This window comes from Helianthus annuus, chromosome 13 (assembly GCF_002127325.2).
Source record: "Helianthus annuus cultivar XRQ/B chromosome 13, HanXRQr2.0-SUNRISE, whole genome shotgun sequence".
Classification (NCBI taxonomy): Eukaryota; Viridiplantae; Streptophyta; class Magnoliopsida; order Asterales; family Asteraceae; genus Helianthus; species Helianthus annuus.
In genome coordinates, this window is record NC_035445.2 from 139,548,262 (window position 1) to 139,563,258 (window position 14,997).

The window sequence follows — 14,997 nt, forward strand, 5'->3', positions numbered from 1 at the left end:
ATTTGAACTAGGTTTTTTTGTAGCATTGAAGTGTATGAAACGTAAACAATACATTTTGTTTCCTAAAATCTCTTTAATTGAATATTATTTGAAATTACATTATTACCCTTAAGGATTAATATTATTAATGGAGACATGTCATCTGTAGAATTTTTTTACACTTCACACACTCTTGTCTCTTTTTATATATATATCCTATACAAATAAAATTGATGTACTAAGTGTACATATAACTAGAGTTAGCATAATTACTCTAGTTATTTTTATGCTTATCACGGTAACGCTATATCTACTTGTATTTAACTTTAACATTATATAACCCTACAAAAAGTAACTTAAGACACCATGGTTTGAATCACACCCCTTCAAAAAGACACAACCCTTCAAACCACTTTTAAATGTATCACATCTCTTACAAAAAAAAGTGACAACTTTTAAATATATCACACCCCTTCAAAACGGCACAACCCTTCAAGCCTAATAGCATTAGATAATATTTGTATATATGGTCAATATAGCAATCTCGTGTATTATGGAAATTAGTTGTAACTCTCCCAAAATAGAGGAGATCTGTATCTTTATATTCAATGAGAATTGAGGGAAGGATCATCGATCCTATTGCATACGGTTTCTTACATGGTATCAAGAGACCAACCCTAATCCTCCCTCCCCACTCTCACCTTCTGCCGATCTCCTCCCAATCCGATCCATCCTCGCCGCCCCTTTCTCTCTTCAATGGAGCCCAAGATCCACCCAGCCGCAACCGTAACCAACATTAAAAGTCTGATTCCAGTCGTTCTTGAGATGGAATCTGGGCAATATGCTTCCTGGTCCGAACTATTCAAGATTCAGTGTCGGGCATCCTTGGTCATCGATCACCTCTCCCCTAAACCTTCTGCATCTTCTTCTTCTTCCTCTGTAACAACCAAGGACACCGACAAAGCCAAAGACAAAGAAGTTGATGACTCCTGGGATCGGTTGGATGCCATTGTGCTCCAATGGATTTATGCAACCATCTCGAACAACCTCTTACACACCATTCTTAAGCCAAACACCACTGCGTATGATGCTTGGAAGACACTTGAAGGTATTTTTCAAGACAACAAAAGCTCCCGATCCATTCACCTCATGCATAAATTCTCCAACACGCGCCTTGACGGATTCTCTAGTGTCTCGGCGTATTGCCAGCAACTGAAGGTGTTAGCCGATCAACTGGCTAACGTTGGAAGTCTGGTTGATAACGAACGATTAGTGCTTCAACTAATCGCGGGCCTCAACAAACAGTATGAAGGTATTGCTACTATTCTCCAGCAATAGGACCCCTTACCCACGTTTTATGAAGCTCGGTCCAAAATCATGCTCGTTGAAACTCGCAAGGCGGAACAAGCTCTTCTTACGGCTCAAACCGCGGGCACCGCGTTAATTGCAAACACAAACAAATCTCAGCCCCCGGCAAACCACAATGATTTCCGTTCGGAACCCGACCGATACCGTGGCCGGGGACGTTCTCGTGGCCGTGGCAGAGGACGCGGCTCCTAGGGACGCGGCCGCAACAACTACACTCAACAGCAGACTTCATGGTCCAGTCAACAATCAATCTGGCCCAATTCAGCCCAACTGCAACAGTGGGCTGGGCCCGGTTCTCAGCAGACCTTCTCCACTCCTCCTTGGGCCGCCCAGCAAACTCCTCTATGGACACCTCCTCCCTGCCCATACCCAACTGCACCTCGACCCACTTCAGCAACCAACCATGGCGGTAATATCCTTGGGCCACGGCCCACTCAGGCTTACAATTCCTATGCCCCAACTGACATAGAACAGGCGCTTTATACCATGTCTCTCAATCAACCGGATCCCAACCTGTACATGGACACGGGGGCCACAGGTAATATGTCTAACTCGTCAACTAACTTTCGATCTTATTTTAATAATAGCGTGAATCAAAACATCATGGTCGGTAATGGCTCAACCATACCAGTTGTTGGACAAGGCACACAAACCCTTCCCCCACCCATCCCCCCACTTATCCTTAAAGACGTCCTATATGCACCTAAACTAATCAAAAATTTAATATATGTTCGTCGGTTCACAACCGACAACTCTGTTTCTGTTGAATTTGACCCCTTTGGTTTTCTTATGAAGGACTACAAGACCCGGATCCCTATCCTCCGATGCAACAGCAGCGGTGATCTCTATCCCCTTACATTTGGATCCGGGACAACCAGCGCACCATCCACCTTTGCAGCCATCTCTTCCCAACTTTGGCACCAACGTCTTGGTCATCCAGGCCATCCATCTTTACATTATTTGAAGCAATCTAGTTTTATTGATTTTGATAAACATAATAAAGACATTTGTGAATCTTGTGTCCTTGGTAAAAGTATTCGCTTACCGTTTGCTATTTCTCAAACTTGTGTTTTACAACCTTTTGACATTTTTCATTGTGACTTATGGACGTCACCAGTTCTTAGTTCCCAAGGTCACCGTTACTACATCTTATTTATTGATGACTTGACCGATTTTCTATGGACTTACCCTATATCCAAAAAGTCACAAGTATTTTCAATTTTTTGCCAATTTCATAAACTTATTGGTACCCAATTTGAACGCCCAATAAAAATGTTCCAATGTGATAATGGCAAAGAATATGTCAATTCGGCTTTTCAATAATATTTTAATCAACATGGTATGGTATTTCGTTTATCATGCCCTCACACCTCGTCTCAAAATGGAAAGGCCGAACGAAAAATTAGAACCATCAACAATATGATCCACACCCTCCTTACTCATGCGTCTTTACCCAACACTTTTTGGAATTATGCCTTGGCCACCGCCACATATCTCCTAAATATCCTCCCTACCAAACAACACAATAAAACCCCCACTGAGCTTCTCTACTTCCGCACACCCACATACCATCACCTACGTGTGTTCGGTTGTTTGTGTTACCCCCTTATTCCCTCTACAACCATTCATAAACTTGACCCACGCTCTTTCCCTTGTGTCTTTCTCGGATACCCATCCAACCATCGCGGTTATACTTGCTTTAACCTACAAACCCGCCAAATTATTATTTCTCGCCACGTTGCGTTTGACGAGACTACCTTTGCTTTTGTCAACACCATTCTCCCCTCACCATCTTATGACTTCTTGACAGACTCCTTCGCACCCCACCTATGGCAACTCGTTGGCACACCCACTGCCAACACACCGCCCCAAACCACTGGCCCAACCACTTCGGCCCACAGCTCCTCAGCCCAATCACCACCACCCGTCCCCTCTTCATCACCCTTCACCACAGCCAACCCCTCAACTCACTCGGCCCAACCAGCCCATCCCCCACACAGCCCACCTTCGGCCCATCACTCGCCATCACCAAACAGCCCACTTTTGGCCCATCCCCTGCCATCACCAAACAGCCCACCTTCGGCCCATTCCTTGCCATCACCAAACAGCCAACCTTCGGCCCAACAGCCCTCCTCCATTCCTTCCGAACCTGCCAGCCCATTCACCCCCCCTGTTTCCTCTTCGTCACAACACCCTCCTACCCCACCCGCTCGAACAATGCGGCCCGAGCCATGGATGGCATCTCTAAGCCCGTCCACAAACTCAACCTTCACACGTCTACACTAATCCCCATACCCAAACGATCCACCGATGCCTTGTCCATCCCTGGATGGTACGAAGCCATGAACACTGAATTTCACGCTCTTATTAAAAATGAGACTTGGGAGCTAGTTCCGAGACATCCGGCCATGAATGTTATTCGAAGTATGTGGCTCTTTAAACATAAGTTCAAATCGGATGGTAGTCTGGAACGATACAAGGCACGGTTAGTGTGTGATGGTCGTCTTCAACAAGTGGGCATCGATTGTGGTGATACATTTAGCCTGGTGGTAAAACCAGCTACCATACGCATTGTCCTATCACTGGCTCTCTCCAACTCATGGTCCGTACATCAGTTAGACGTCACCAATGCATTTTTTAACGGCAATCTTCATGAAACAGTATACATGCACCAGCCGATGGGCTTTCGGCATCGCGATTTTCTGGACCATGTTTGTCGCCTTAAAAAGTCATTATATCGGTTAAAGCAGGCTCCACAGGCTTGGTATCAACGTTTCACGGACTATTTTCTCACAGTGGGATTTATTCAAAGCAGGTGTGACGCTTCTCTATTTATTTTTCACCATGGCCAGGATGTTGCTTTCTTACTACTCTATGTTGATGACATTGTGCTGGTCACCTCGTCTGATCTTCTTCGGCAACGTCTGATGGCCCATCTTGCTAGTGAGTTCGCGATGAAGGATCTTGGCCCGTTAAGTTTTTTCCTTGGCATCTCTGTTTCACGGCTCCGACACTCGACGATTGACTAGTGGCTATTGTGTTTACTATGGTGACAATCTTATTTCGTGGTCCTCTAAACGGCAACCATCTATTTCTCGATCGAGTGCTGAAGCCGAATACCGGGCCGTTGCCAACGTTGTGTCAGAAATATGTTGGCTTCGCAATCTACTTTTGGAGCTTCGTCGTCCACCGTCAGTCGCCACACTCGTCTACTGCGACAACATTAGTGCTATTTATTTGGCGGGAAACCCGGTGCAGCATCAACGTACAAAGCACATCAAACTTGATATTCATTTCGTTCGCGAACAAGTTCAACGCGGCCAAGTTCGTGTCTTACACGTTCCCTCACGTTATCAGGTAGCTAACATTTTTACAAAAGGCCTCCCACGGATCCTCTTTGAAGATTTTAGGTCCAGTCTCAGCATCTGGTCCCCTCCCGCTTCGACTGCGGGGGTGTAATAGCATTAGATAATATTTGTATATATGGTCAATATAGCAATCTCGTGTATTATGGAAATTAGTTGTAACTCTACCAAAATAGAGGAAATCTGTATCTTTATATTCAATGAGAATTGAGGGAAGGATCATCGATCCTATTGCATACGGTTTCATACAAAGCCAAAAGTCATGACCTTTCAATTAGCAACATCTTAGTACCAACATGTTTACATATAGCACCGATTAAAAACATTCTAAAAATCCGACGCACCATTCAAATGAACAAGTATACATTTTTTCCTGCCATCTCACCACCGCCATATATCCGAGCGTAACCTTAACTGCCATTTTTTAGACATTTTTCTATTTTTTTCTCCCGCCGCCTTCAGTTTCCTCCGTTACCGGTCGTCATAGCACTTTCGTTTGATTCTGGTATGTTCTCACTACCATCATTCAAACAAAGAACAGAGACTTACATAACAAATAAAAGTGATTGCGTAGAAGTAATAAATCAATGATGGATCACATACTGATGATCCATGACTCAATAAAATTGTGAGGTTTGTAAATGAATGATTTGATTAGGGTTTGTTTAGTATCATATATGTGTTTTTATTTAGTCATGTAGATGTCAATCAGAATTATGTATATTCAGATTTGAGAAAGTAGCAACTACAAGAATTTCATGCAATTGTTTGATTTATATTTTGTTCTTTGGTTTCATGTGTATACGTTAATTACCCTTTAGAAGAACTGAATCGGACATGAATCCATTATGGGAATTCAATCAGTTGACAAGAAGATAATGATGGATCATGGGGAAGTGTAGTTTTCTATGTATTTCTCACTTTTTCGTTAAAACCTATTGAATTTTTCTATTTATGCATTTTTCTTTGGATTTAGGGGATTTCAATTCTTTTGTTAGGTCTTTGCTGTGCAAAGTTAGCGTTACTATTAATCTGTTATCGTAAAGAATCAAATCAACACCGACTAAATTCACGCGAGATAATCTTATTATATAAACTTTATGATTCATTTTTTTGTCATTTTCTGAATTTTTCGTTTTGAATTTGGTTGATTTGGTCATACCCAATTTTGATTGTTGATATTTTATTTATTCATGAAGATAGATACATTGTGATACATACAAATTTGATGATCATGTGTAGATATAATTTTATCAATGGGATTGATGATATGAAATTGTCCTTTGAAGATACAATAATTTTCTGCATATACAAATTGATATTAACACTTTACAATATTTATTTTTTAAATTGTCAACGGATTCAAGTATATGCCTCTCTGTTTGCTTTTCCTTCTCAACCTTGACAAATCTCTACCAAAAATTCATCTCAAATCTATTTATCATAATTTTGTCGTTGATGTATTGTTTGTCGCATTTTAATCAATAGATTGAATAAGGATTTGTTGTTTTCATCACTAAATATGTTAGATTTGTTTTGAAGATACTGAAACTTGGCATTTTTGTTGTTCATTAAGTTTAATTTAACAATGAAAATACGTATTGCATAAAGTCAAGAATTTGTGTTACGCATCTTATATTGTGATACTAAATGCAACCTATGTTTTGCATAAAAAAAAGAATTTTCGTTTCACATATCATATACCGATACTAAAATCAACATCCCGCCGCAACGCGCGGGTTAACGTCAATTCGTTATATATACATATATTTACACAAACAAAATGTTAGATTTATCTTTTTAATTTTATTTTCCAAAAATAGTCTTGTAACAATTTACACACGTTCTCTATATCATTTATGACTCATAAATACTTATTACCGAAAAAGACGTCTACCTACAAGGAAAAGAGGTTTTAAATGAATATTTAAGAATATTTCAAGTACTTATGTTGCTTACTTGGGGGCAATATAGGTATTCATATGTGCCATGGGTACCTATTAGAGAGGACGGGGTGGTGCGTGAAACTATCACGGCCATCATCCATCACGCGTTATATCCACCGCCAGCAATAAGTATCACGCGTTAATGTTCAACGAAATCAAATTTTCGTTATCTTTATCACGCGTTAATCATTTGTTTTGGGAGGGTATTTGTTGGTTGGGGGGAAATTGTTGGGTGTGGTGATGAGTGATGACCACCCCCACTAAAAATGGTTGTGAGTTATGGAAAAATGGTCGATGACATCGCGAAACTTGATTGGTGCTTGTGAGTGATAAATTCTGTCACTAGTGAACCACCCCCTCCCCTTAATAGGGCTGTAAACGAACCGAACGTTCAGCGAACAGTTCGTGAACCGTTCGGCGGGAAGTTCGTTTATGTTCGTTCGTTTAATAAACGAACGGACATGAACAAGAAATTCCGTTCTATTAGTTAAATGAATGAACGTGAACAGAGGTCTCGTTCGTTCGATTGTGTTCGTGAACGTCCGGTAAGGTGTTCGTGAACGTGTTCGTGAACATTCGTTGATTTGCGTTCGTTTATGTTCGTATGTTTGTGTTTTAATTGAAGATCTTTGTGCTTTCTTATAGTTTATTTGTACTTTTTATATTATTAAACTTTTATTTATTTTATTTCCCTAACAATTAAAATAGGAAACCTGCTTTCACCTTGTTTATGCATCATTTCCCTTTCATTTCTCATTATTTACATCCACGAATACGATCGACCTCCGTTCCACAATAAGGGATTCAAGTTCGAGTGCTACTCTCTGGGCCATCTATCTTTATCATTCGTCGCGTTCGCCAAATTTATTTGTGTTCGTTTGTGTTCGTGAACCGTTCACGAACACGTTCATTTCCTTAATGAACGAACACGAACATAAAATCTCGTTCGGTAAGTGTTCATGAACCGTTCGTGAACACATTTATTTCCTTAACGAACGAACACGAACAAGGCCTTGTTCGTGTTCGTTCGGTTCGTTTACAGCCCTACCTATTAAGATACACCCCTCCACCGCAAGCGGTATTCGTGTGGAGTGGTGATGGGCAATATACCTACACTAATCAAACCTTATTATTTTGTAATTGAGTAAACTGCCATTTTGGTCCCTGTGGTTTGGCCAGTTTTGCCTCTTTAGTACAAATCTCAAACTTATTACATCTGGGTCCCTGTGGTTTGCATTTTGTTGCCATTTTAGTCCAAAACTCAAAATCTTTGTTTTTTGACTGATTTAAAGACCCTTTTTTGTCCTTTTCTAGAGGGGTAGTTTGGTCATTTAATTTTCATTATTTATTAAAAAACCCTCAAATATAAATCAAGTACTTGATTTGTTCAAAGGCTTCTCTGGTGGTGAGGCTGTAATCATCTTCAACGATGATTACAAAGCAGAATCAACAAAACAACAAATCCCTTTAAAAAAAAAACAAAAACAAAACAACAAATCAAGCTCTAAAAATGGCGATCAAACCCCCTAATCATCATCATCTTCAACCTCATCATCTTCAACCTGATTTAACCTGTATCCATTCAAAACCCCCAATCATGGCTGAACAAGAATATGCACGGAACCATTCAAAACCCCCAATCTGATTGAAACCCCAATCTAATAATAACCATAAAAGATCTGAAACCCTAAACGAAACAGCCCAAACCCAAACCCAACGTATAACCAAACCCAAACCCTAAATCGAAACAGCCGCCACCAAAAAAAAACTTATCCTGATAATGAACGGAGGTCGAAGAAATCAAAGAAGATGAAGGTGGTTCGACGTAGGTGATGATAGTTGAAGTGGTAGCAGCCAGTGAAGATGACTGGTGTAGCGATGGTTACCGGAGATGGAGGTGGACGATGACGGTGAACGGCGGTTGTAACACAGGGTGTCGGAGAAGATTATGAAGGTGGAGGTGGAGGTGGAGGTCGCCGGAGATGAAGAAGATGAACGGAGATGTGGCCGGAGACGAACGGAGATGAAGAAGACGAACAGCGGTTGTAACACACATGCTGATGTGTGCTTCTGTGTGTTAGGGTTTTGAATCAGATGATGATGAATCTGAGAGAGAACATTTTTAACTCTTTTTCCATGACATTAAATAGAAAAAGATTCAAAAAATGACCAAAATGCCCCTGCACTAAAGGACAAAATGATCAGTTTTAAACAGTAAAAAATCAGATATTTTGAGTTTTGGACTAAAATGGCAACAAAATGCAAACCACAGGGACCCAGATGTAATAAGTTTGAGATTTGGACTAAAGAGGCAAAACTGGCCAAACCACATGGACCAAAATGGCAGTTTACTCTTTGTAATTTTTTATTTATTTTTACTAGCCAATGTACTACCTTTTATTCAATATGTATAAGGCGATTTGAAAGATAACCATTTTCATGGTTTAGAGATGATTCAGAACCGTACCAACTAATTACACATCGAAAAGAACTAGACAAACGAAAACTTATGAAAACAATCCAAGAAGAAAATTTGCATGTAACATCTAGTACCCACAAGACCAAGCTCGAAACATCACTTTTGATAGGAACCCACTTCCTAAAACATCGCTCAAAAATCTGCGTGTAACATCTAACATATCACACTCGTCAATCAGTTTCTCAAAAACTGCGTTAGGTCCTTCTATTTCATAATCTGACGCCCTTACTACTTTGATACATCATGACATACCTTTTATCAAGAAATACAGGTAATACCCTTTTTTCGGTATCGTCGTTTAAATTACTTCCCCGAGGCCCATATGATCTTGAGACCAAATCATGGTCCTCATCTTAACTTTTACCTCTTGGTGTGTTAAGTCCTCTTGAACTTTTTTCCCTATGTGAGATTGTTGATTACCAACTGATACACAACCATCACCATTTTTATTAGATGTGCCCATGTCTTCTAACCTTAGACAACCAAATCCTAAAGGTTTACACTCACATCCCCCCATTCTTTATATCCAGCAAACGTATTTTCTCAATTGTTCCTTAATATGTACTATAATCTAGTATGTTTTCTTGGCCACCTTTCACTATAATCTTCTCCAAACTAAATTGATCAAAGTCACAAACCTCAAAGTGCGTTTGTTCTACATGATTTGATGACTCACTCACTATCTTGGATTCCCTATACAAAGAGTCCTCTGAATGCCAACCCGACGCCTCTATATTATCTTCACCTTCTAAATAGTTAAGAGCCTAAATGGAAAATTCTTTGACCCTCACATCATAAACAGACAGATCAACTTCCACTAGTGTCGTCTCCTAAACACATTTTTGTTTTAGTGAGAGCGTAAGCCCTGCCGAATGCTAAACCTTCATCTTCGTCTTCATCCATAAACATAACCCCATAATATTCTTGTACCCACTGACTGACTAAGCATATTATGACAGTAAACCATCAATCGCTAGCCATTCCATCCTTTTGTTCACAAAATTTTTATGAATTTGTTTCATCTCCTTAAAGATGCATTCCATACTTCATTAATTTTGAACTTGTAACACCGCCACTAGACTTGAATTCCAACCAAACTTGTAGTCCTCCAACATAGTGAATCACAGTTTCATTAAAACATTCCTTCAAGTATACCCTATACAAATATGCTATTACATTTACATTAATTGGGCAACCCAGAACCACACATGAAGAATCATCCAATCCCAGCATACTGAAAGTTTCCAGCCTAACCTTTTATTGCGATTTGTCCCCATGAACATTCGGACCCTTATCATAGTTAATCTCATTCTATTGATTACTAAAAACCGTTGCTGCGCAAGACTTTACTTTTCCTGATGAGTAACTGGTTTTGGTATCTCCCGTTGATACATAATTGTTCTTTTACGAACATGTCGGTCTAACCGAGCTACATCAAACAAATGGAAAGACCAGAACCATATAGATCGCAAATGTTGAATAAGTCGATTCGAATATTGCACACCAATAAATCTCACAAATCCAAATTTGTTCCATGTATGATTTACTAGCATCACAAACCCTCCCCCATTCCTCGCACCTCTTCCTAATGTCTTGTTGAATAGTTGAAAAATGAAAGTTTGTAATAAATACCCAAATAGATACCATTTGTAAACTCTAAAATTAGGGTTTATCCCCTGTATCGTTCCTAGTGTTTCCATTCATCACACCCATCTCCTTTGATCTTGTACCCGTGTCCTTCCACGTACCCCTCCTTAAACGATTTCCTTTCGAAAACCCATTGCCACTCTGGTTATGAGGATCAACCTGCCATGAAGGCAACCCTACTCAGAAATCACCGTATTCAAGTTAAGTGACATCTTTAAATTTGTTGATCTATTGTTCGTGGTTGTGTGATCATCAATTATTGAGTGGTCACTGTTTGATAGTTAACTTATCATTCATTTAAAATTATCTTATAATCTTCAAAACACTAAGTTCTACTCACTTTTTCGAATGTGAATCCATGATAGTTCATGGTGGTTTATATTTTTTCTGTTAATATGTTGCATTTTTTTTTTTTTGGTTGATTTCAAAGCTTAAGAATAGTAAATGCTTCGCTATCTAGTTGACTTAACAAATAGTACCTTCCAAACATATGATCACAAAAAGTTAAAACCACTAAGTATACTCAAAAACATCATCAGCTTTCCACGTACAATTCATGTTCTTTCTATTCTTCGAACACTCAAAAAGTACCACAAAAACTAAGGAAACATGTGATTTTTACCACAAAAACTAAGGAAACATGCTGTAAAATCACGTATTATGATCCATATAAACCTTTTTGGAAATGAACAATAAAACATATAACATGCATGAACAATTTTGGTAACTATAGTTGGCTAAGTAGAGAGGCGTCAGTTGGACAGATTCAATTGGTTGTGTTACTTAAATTTTGGCCAACCACCAACCAAGCAAATACCTAAACCAAAAACATGGTCCCCTATTCCAACAACTTTATTTAAAGGTCTAGGTTAGGTTATTCATCTAGAAGGAATTGGGTAAATTAGTAAATAAGACACGTTTAGGATTTGGACTTGGTTTATCTAAATAATCAAACTACCTAAATAACAAATTATATCAAACTATTTGTTAACACTTAGGTGTTGTTTGTTTATTAAGAGATAAAATGTATGCAGTCTGCGTACCACGTCTGTAGACATCTGTAGCAGAAGAGGTGGACCAAATGTCTGCAGTCTGCAAGAAGAAGAGTGTTTGTTTTTTAACTTTTGCAGGCTTCTAAAATAAACTTGTGGTGGTGTACGGACGGTGGTGGTGGGTAGTGGTGGACTGTGACGGTGGTTGGTGGTGGAGATGAACAGTGGTGGTGGTGGATATGGGTGTTGGAGGACAGTGGTCGGTGGTGGTGGATGGTGGTATTTAACCCTTTGCAGACCTTAGAAGATCTTAGAAATGGTTGGACCAAGTCTACACCAAGAAGATCTTGTGCAGACCTTTTTTAATGAAACATCTTCGAAAAAATAAACAGTCTGCGCGTGGTCTGCGTCGCGCAGACAGAAGAGCCTGCGTAGAGGTTTTATGAAAAAACAAACAGTACCTTAGTTATGTATACTATATTATAATACATCTAAATAGGACAAAAAAGGTAATTTTATATAATTCTAAAAGTTCAAGTAATAGAACTTTTAAAACATAGAGTCCAATTTTTTAAAATATATTGTAGACTTTTAAATCAACTACCCACATGATTTTTAAATAATTATAAGGTTTTCATATGCTAATAATTTTACATCATAAAACCAAGAAGTTTATTATCTTTAATTTAAGTATAGTATTTCTATAGTTTTTTTCAATTTAAAGAAAATAACATGTTATATGATTACCAGTGTTTATGTTCTTCGGTGTATCGTCGGACACCTCTCTGGCTCTGATAAATGAATTTGGGGTTGTTGTATTTAGGTTATTTGCTCTAAGTTATAATAAAGAGTACCAGTATAATTTCTTATTTGTGTTTTGGCCCGATTAAATACACTGACTTCCAAAACTAAAACATTGTGATTCCTTATCTATATCTATATAATATAATAAATGAGATGTATTTGGGATACTTGACATGTTGTGGTGGAACCTTAAGGTGATTTGGGAGGGAATGCATATAGGCAACTCTCAAATAGGTTTATTTTTTGAAAATATTAATGTGTTCGTTCTTTTTCTCAAATACTAAAACATAACATGATTTTTTTTTCAAAACCCTAAAAATCATTTTCTTCTGCTTCCTCCTTTTGCTTGAAGCCTCCACAATTAAATCGATATCAGGTAAGCAAATATTATTTTAGTAATTGTTAATCCTTTTGTTAATCAAAATAGGTTTGATTCTTGTGACGTATTGGATCCGGTTATCCTGATTTCAAAGGTATGTTGCTTTGATTTCTTCATCTATTTCAAATTTGTTTTGTGATAGGGTGTCATATATAAATTGTGTTTTAAGTTCATTACTACGCCTGAGCTAAAGTGTTCTGTAATAGCTAGGTTTTTACGCATCAGTGTTCAATTCCTCTTTGTGATTGAATCATCTTCGATCCACACTATGAAATCTTTAGATATTCAATCTTCTTTTGCTATTTGTTAATCGTGTTCTTTTTTAACCTATTTTATTTTTATATATTTGTCATCTAAGAATTTGATTTAACGGTAAGTTGTTTCGCGTTTAATATGTTTGTTTTTAAATTCCAAATGTATTAATCGGTTATTTTTGTTCTTGATTTCATAAACCCTACATACGGAATTCGTCCGCTTCTTCCTTATTTGACGATTCTTCAATTTTATGCACATGTATGTTGTTCTTCTTTTATCTTTTTGTTTTCGGTTTATTAATGTGTTGAATTTTTTTTGTTTTGTTGAAATAATTATACATTCAACCACATAAAATTATTCTTTTTGTGGTGAGGTTGAATGGCTTTTGATGAATTGCTGAGATAATCATAATAAATGAAAAGGTTATTTGACGAAGTTTTTGGTGTGTGGTCGAAAGCCAAATACTCAAATAATGTCAGTTCAATATTTAAATTCCAAAAACTTGCAGATTGTGGTGAATAAACGACGTCGTTTTTTCATCACAATCTGCAAGTTTTTGGAATTTAAATATTGAACTGACATTATTTGAGTATTTGGCTTTCAGGTTAAGTTATGCACGATATCTTGTATCATGGGCATCACATTGAAAATGTAAGAATACTCGTGTTTCTGTACTTATTTAGTTGAACAGTGTTTGTTTTTAACGGTTCTGTTCAATGTCGTGTACACAACAGTATGAGCATTTGGAGTTACCCAGGGTTGTTCCTCGCACGTGTATTGGTAACCTTTTTTTATGTAAACTTCTTTAGATACTAATGTTTTAATGTTGCAAGACTTCATATAATACAAAATGTTCTCTAATATTGAAAGTAGGAACTGAGCATGTTCCTGTTTTAACTGGGTTGGGTGTAAAGGACTAAACTTGCAACAAAATACCTAGTAAAGGACACCGCCTGTCAACATTCGTTAAAAAGGACACCGCCTGAAAAATGGTATAAAAATAAAGGACAAAACTTGTAATTTTTCCTTTGTTATTGTTAAGATCTGAGGCTCTCATAATTGTGTTTGTTTGCATAATTTGAACATTAAGTGCAACGGAAATGAACACAAACTTTGTAAACAGAATCGAAGAAAAGAATAGTATTGATTAAACACATGCTTTTCATAGAGTCGAATGATTAAAATACAAATCAAAAGATTACAGAGCATGCTTACAAACTAAACTCCCCCTCAGCCTGATGCTCCAAGGTTGATTGCACAAGATGAAAGGATTTGGTCAGAGGAGAAGAACTCACTCTGTCAATCAAATGTAACAGTACAGGGTACTGTTACATTTATAGGCAAACCAAACCACTGAAGCATCTCAGCTGACGTCACCATGAAAGTGACATCTAACAACCTAACAAACTCTATCTACTGTTCTATAACTACTGACCATACAGACACTGATTACTTTCTAAGTACTGATGTATAAAAACTGATTCTTCATTCCACTAATGTAGTCAACCACTGATGTTGAGCATCAGTGCTTTCTTCAAAGGGTGATCAGACCTTGAATGGGCAGTGCTTTAACTCTTCAGCAGTGCTTGGATTCCGTCAGTAGATTGAGCTTCAGTCTTTAATCTTCATCAGTACTTCAGTAACAGTTGTCTTATTGAGCAGTGCTTTGAAGTCTGTCAGTTGCCAGATAACCACTGTCAAGGGGAAAGCTTAATGCAAACAACTGATTATGATGAATCCACTGTTGTGAACTAGTTTTGGCTTTCATTATCTGTTCCTCTGG

At 38.2% G+C, this 14,997-nt stretch overlaps 1 protein-coding gene across 1 annotated transcript; it reads left to right on the forward strand.

Moving 5' to 3' along the window:
• Positions 1–735: 735 nt before the first annotated feature.
• On the forward strand, positions 736–1,317 carry LOC110901817. The gene has a single exon (XM_022148592.1). The coding sequence runs from the start codon at positions 736–738 to the stop codon at positions 1,315–1,317; it is 582 nt and encodes a 193-aa protein (XP_022004284.1).
• The last annotated feature ends 13,680 nt before the right edge of the window (positions 1,318–14,997 follow it).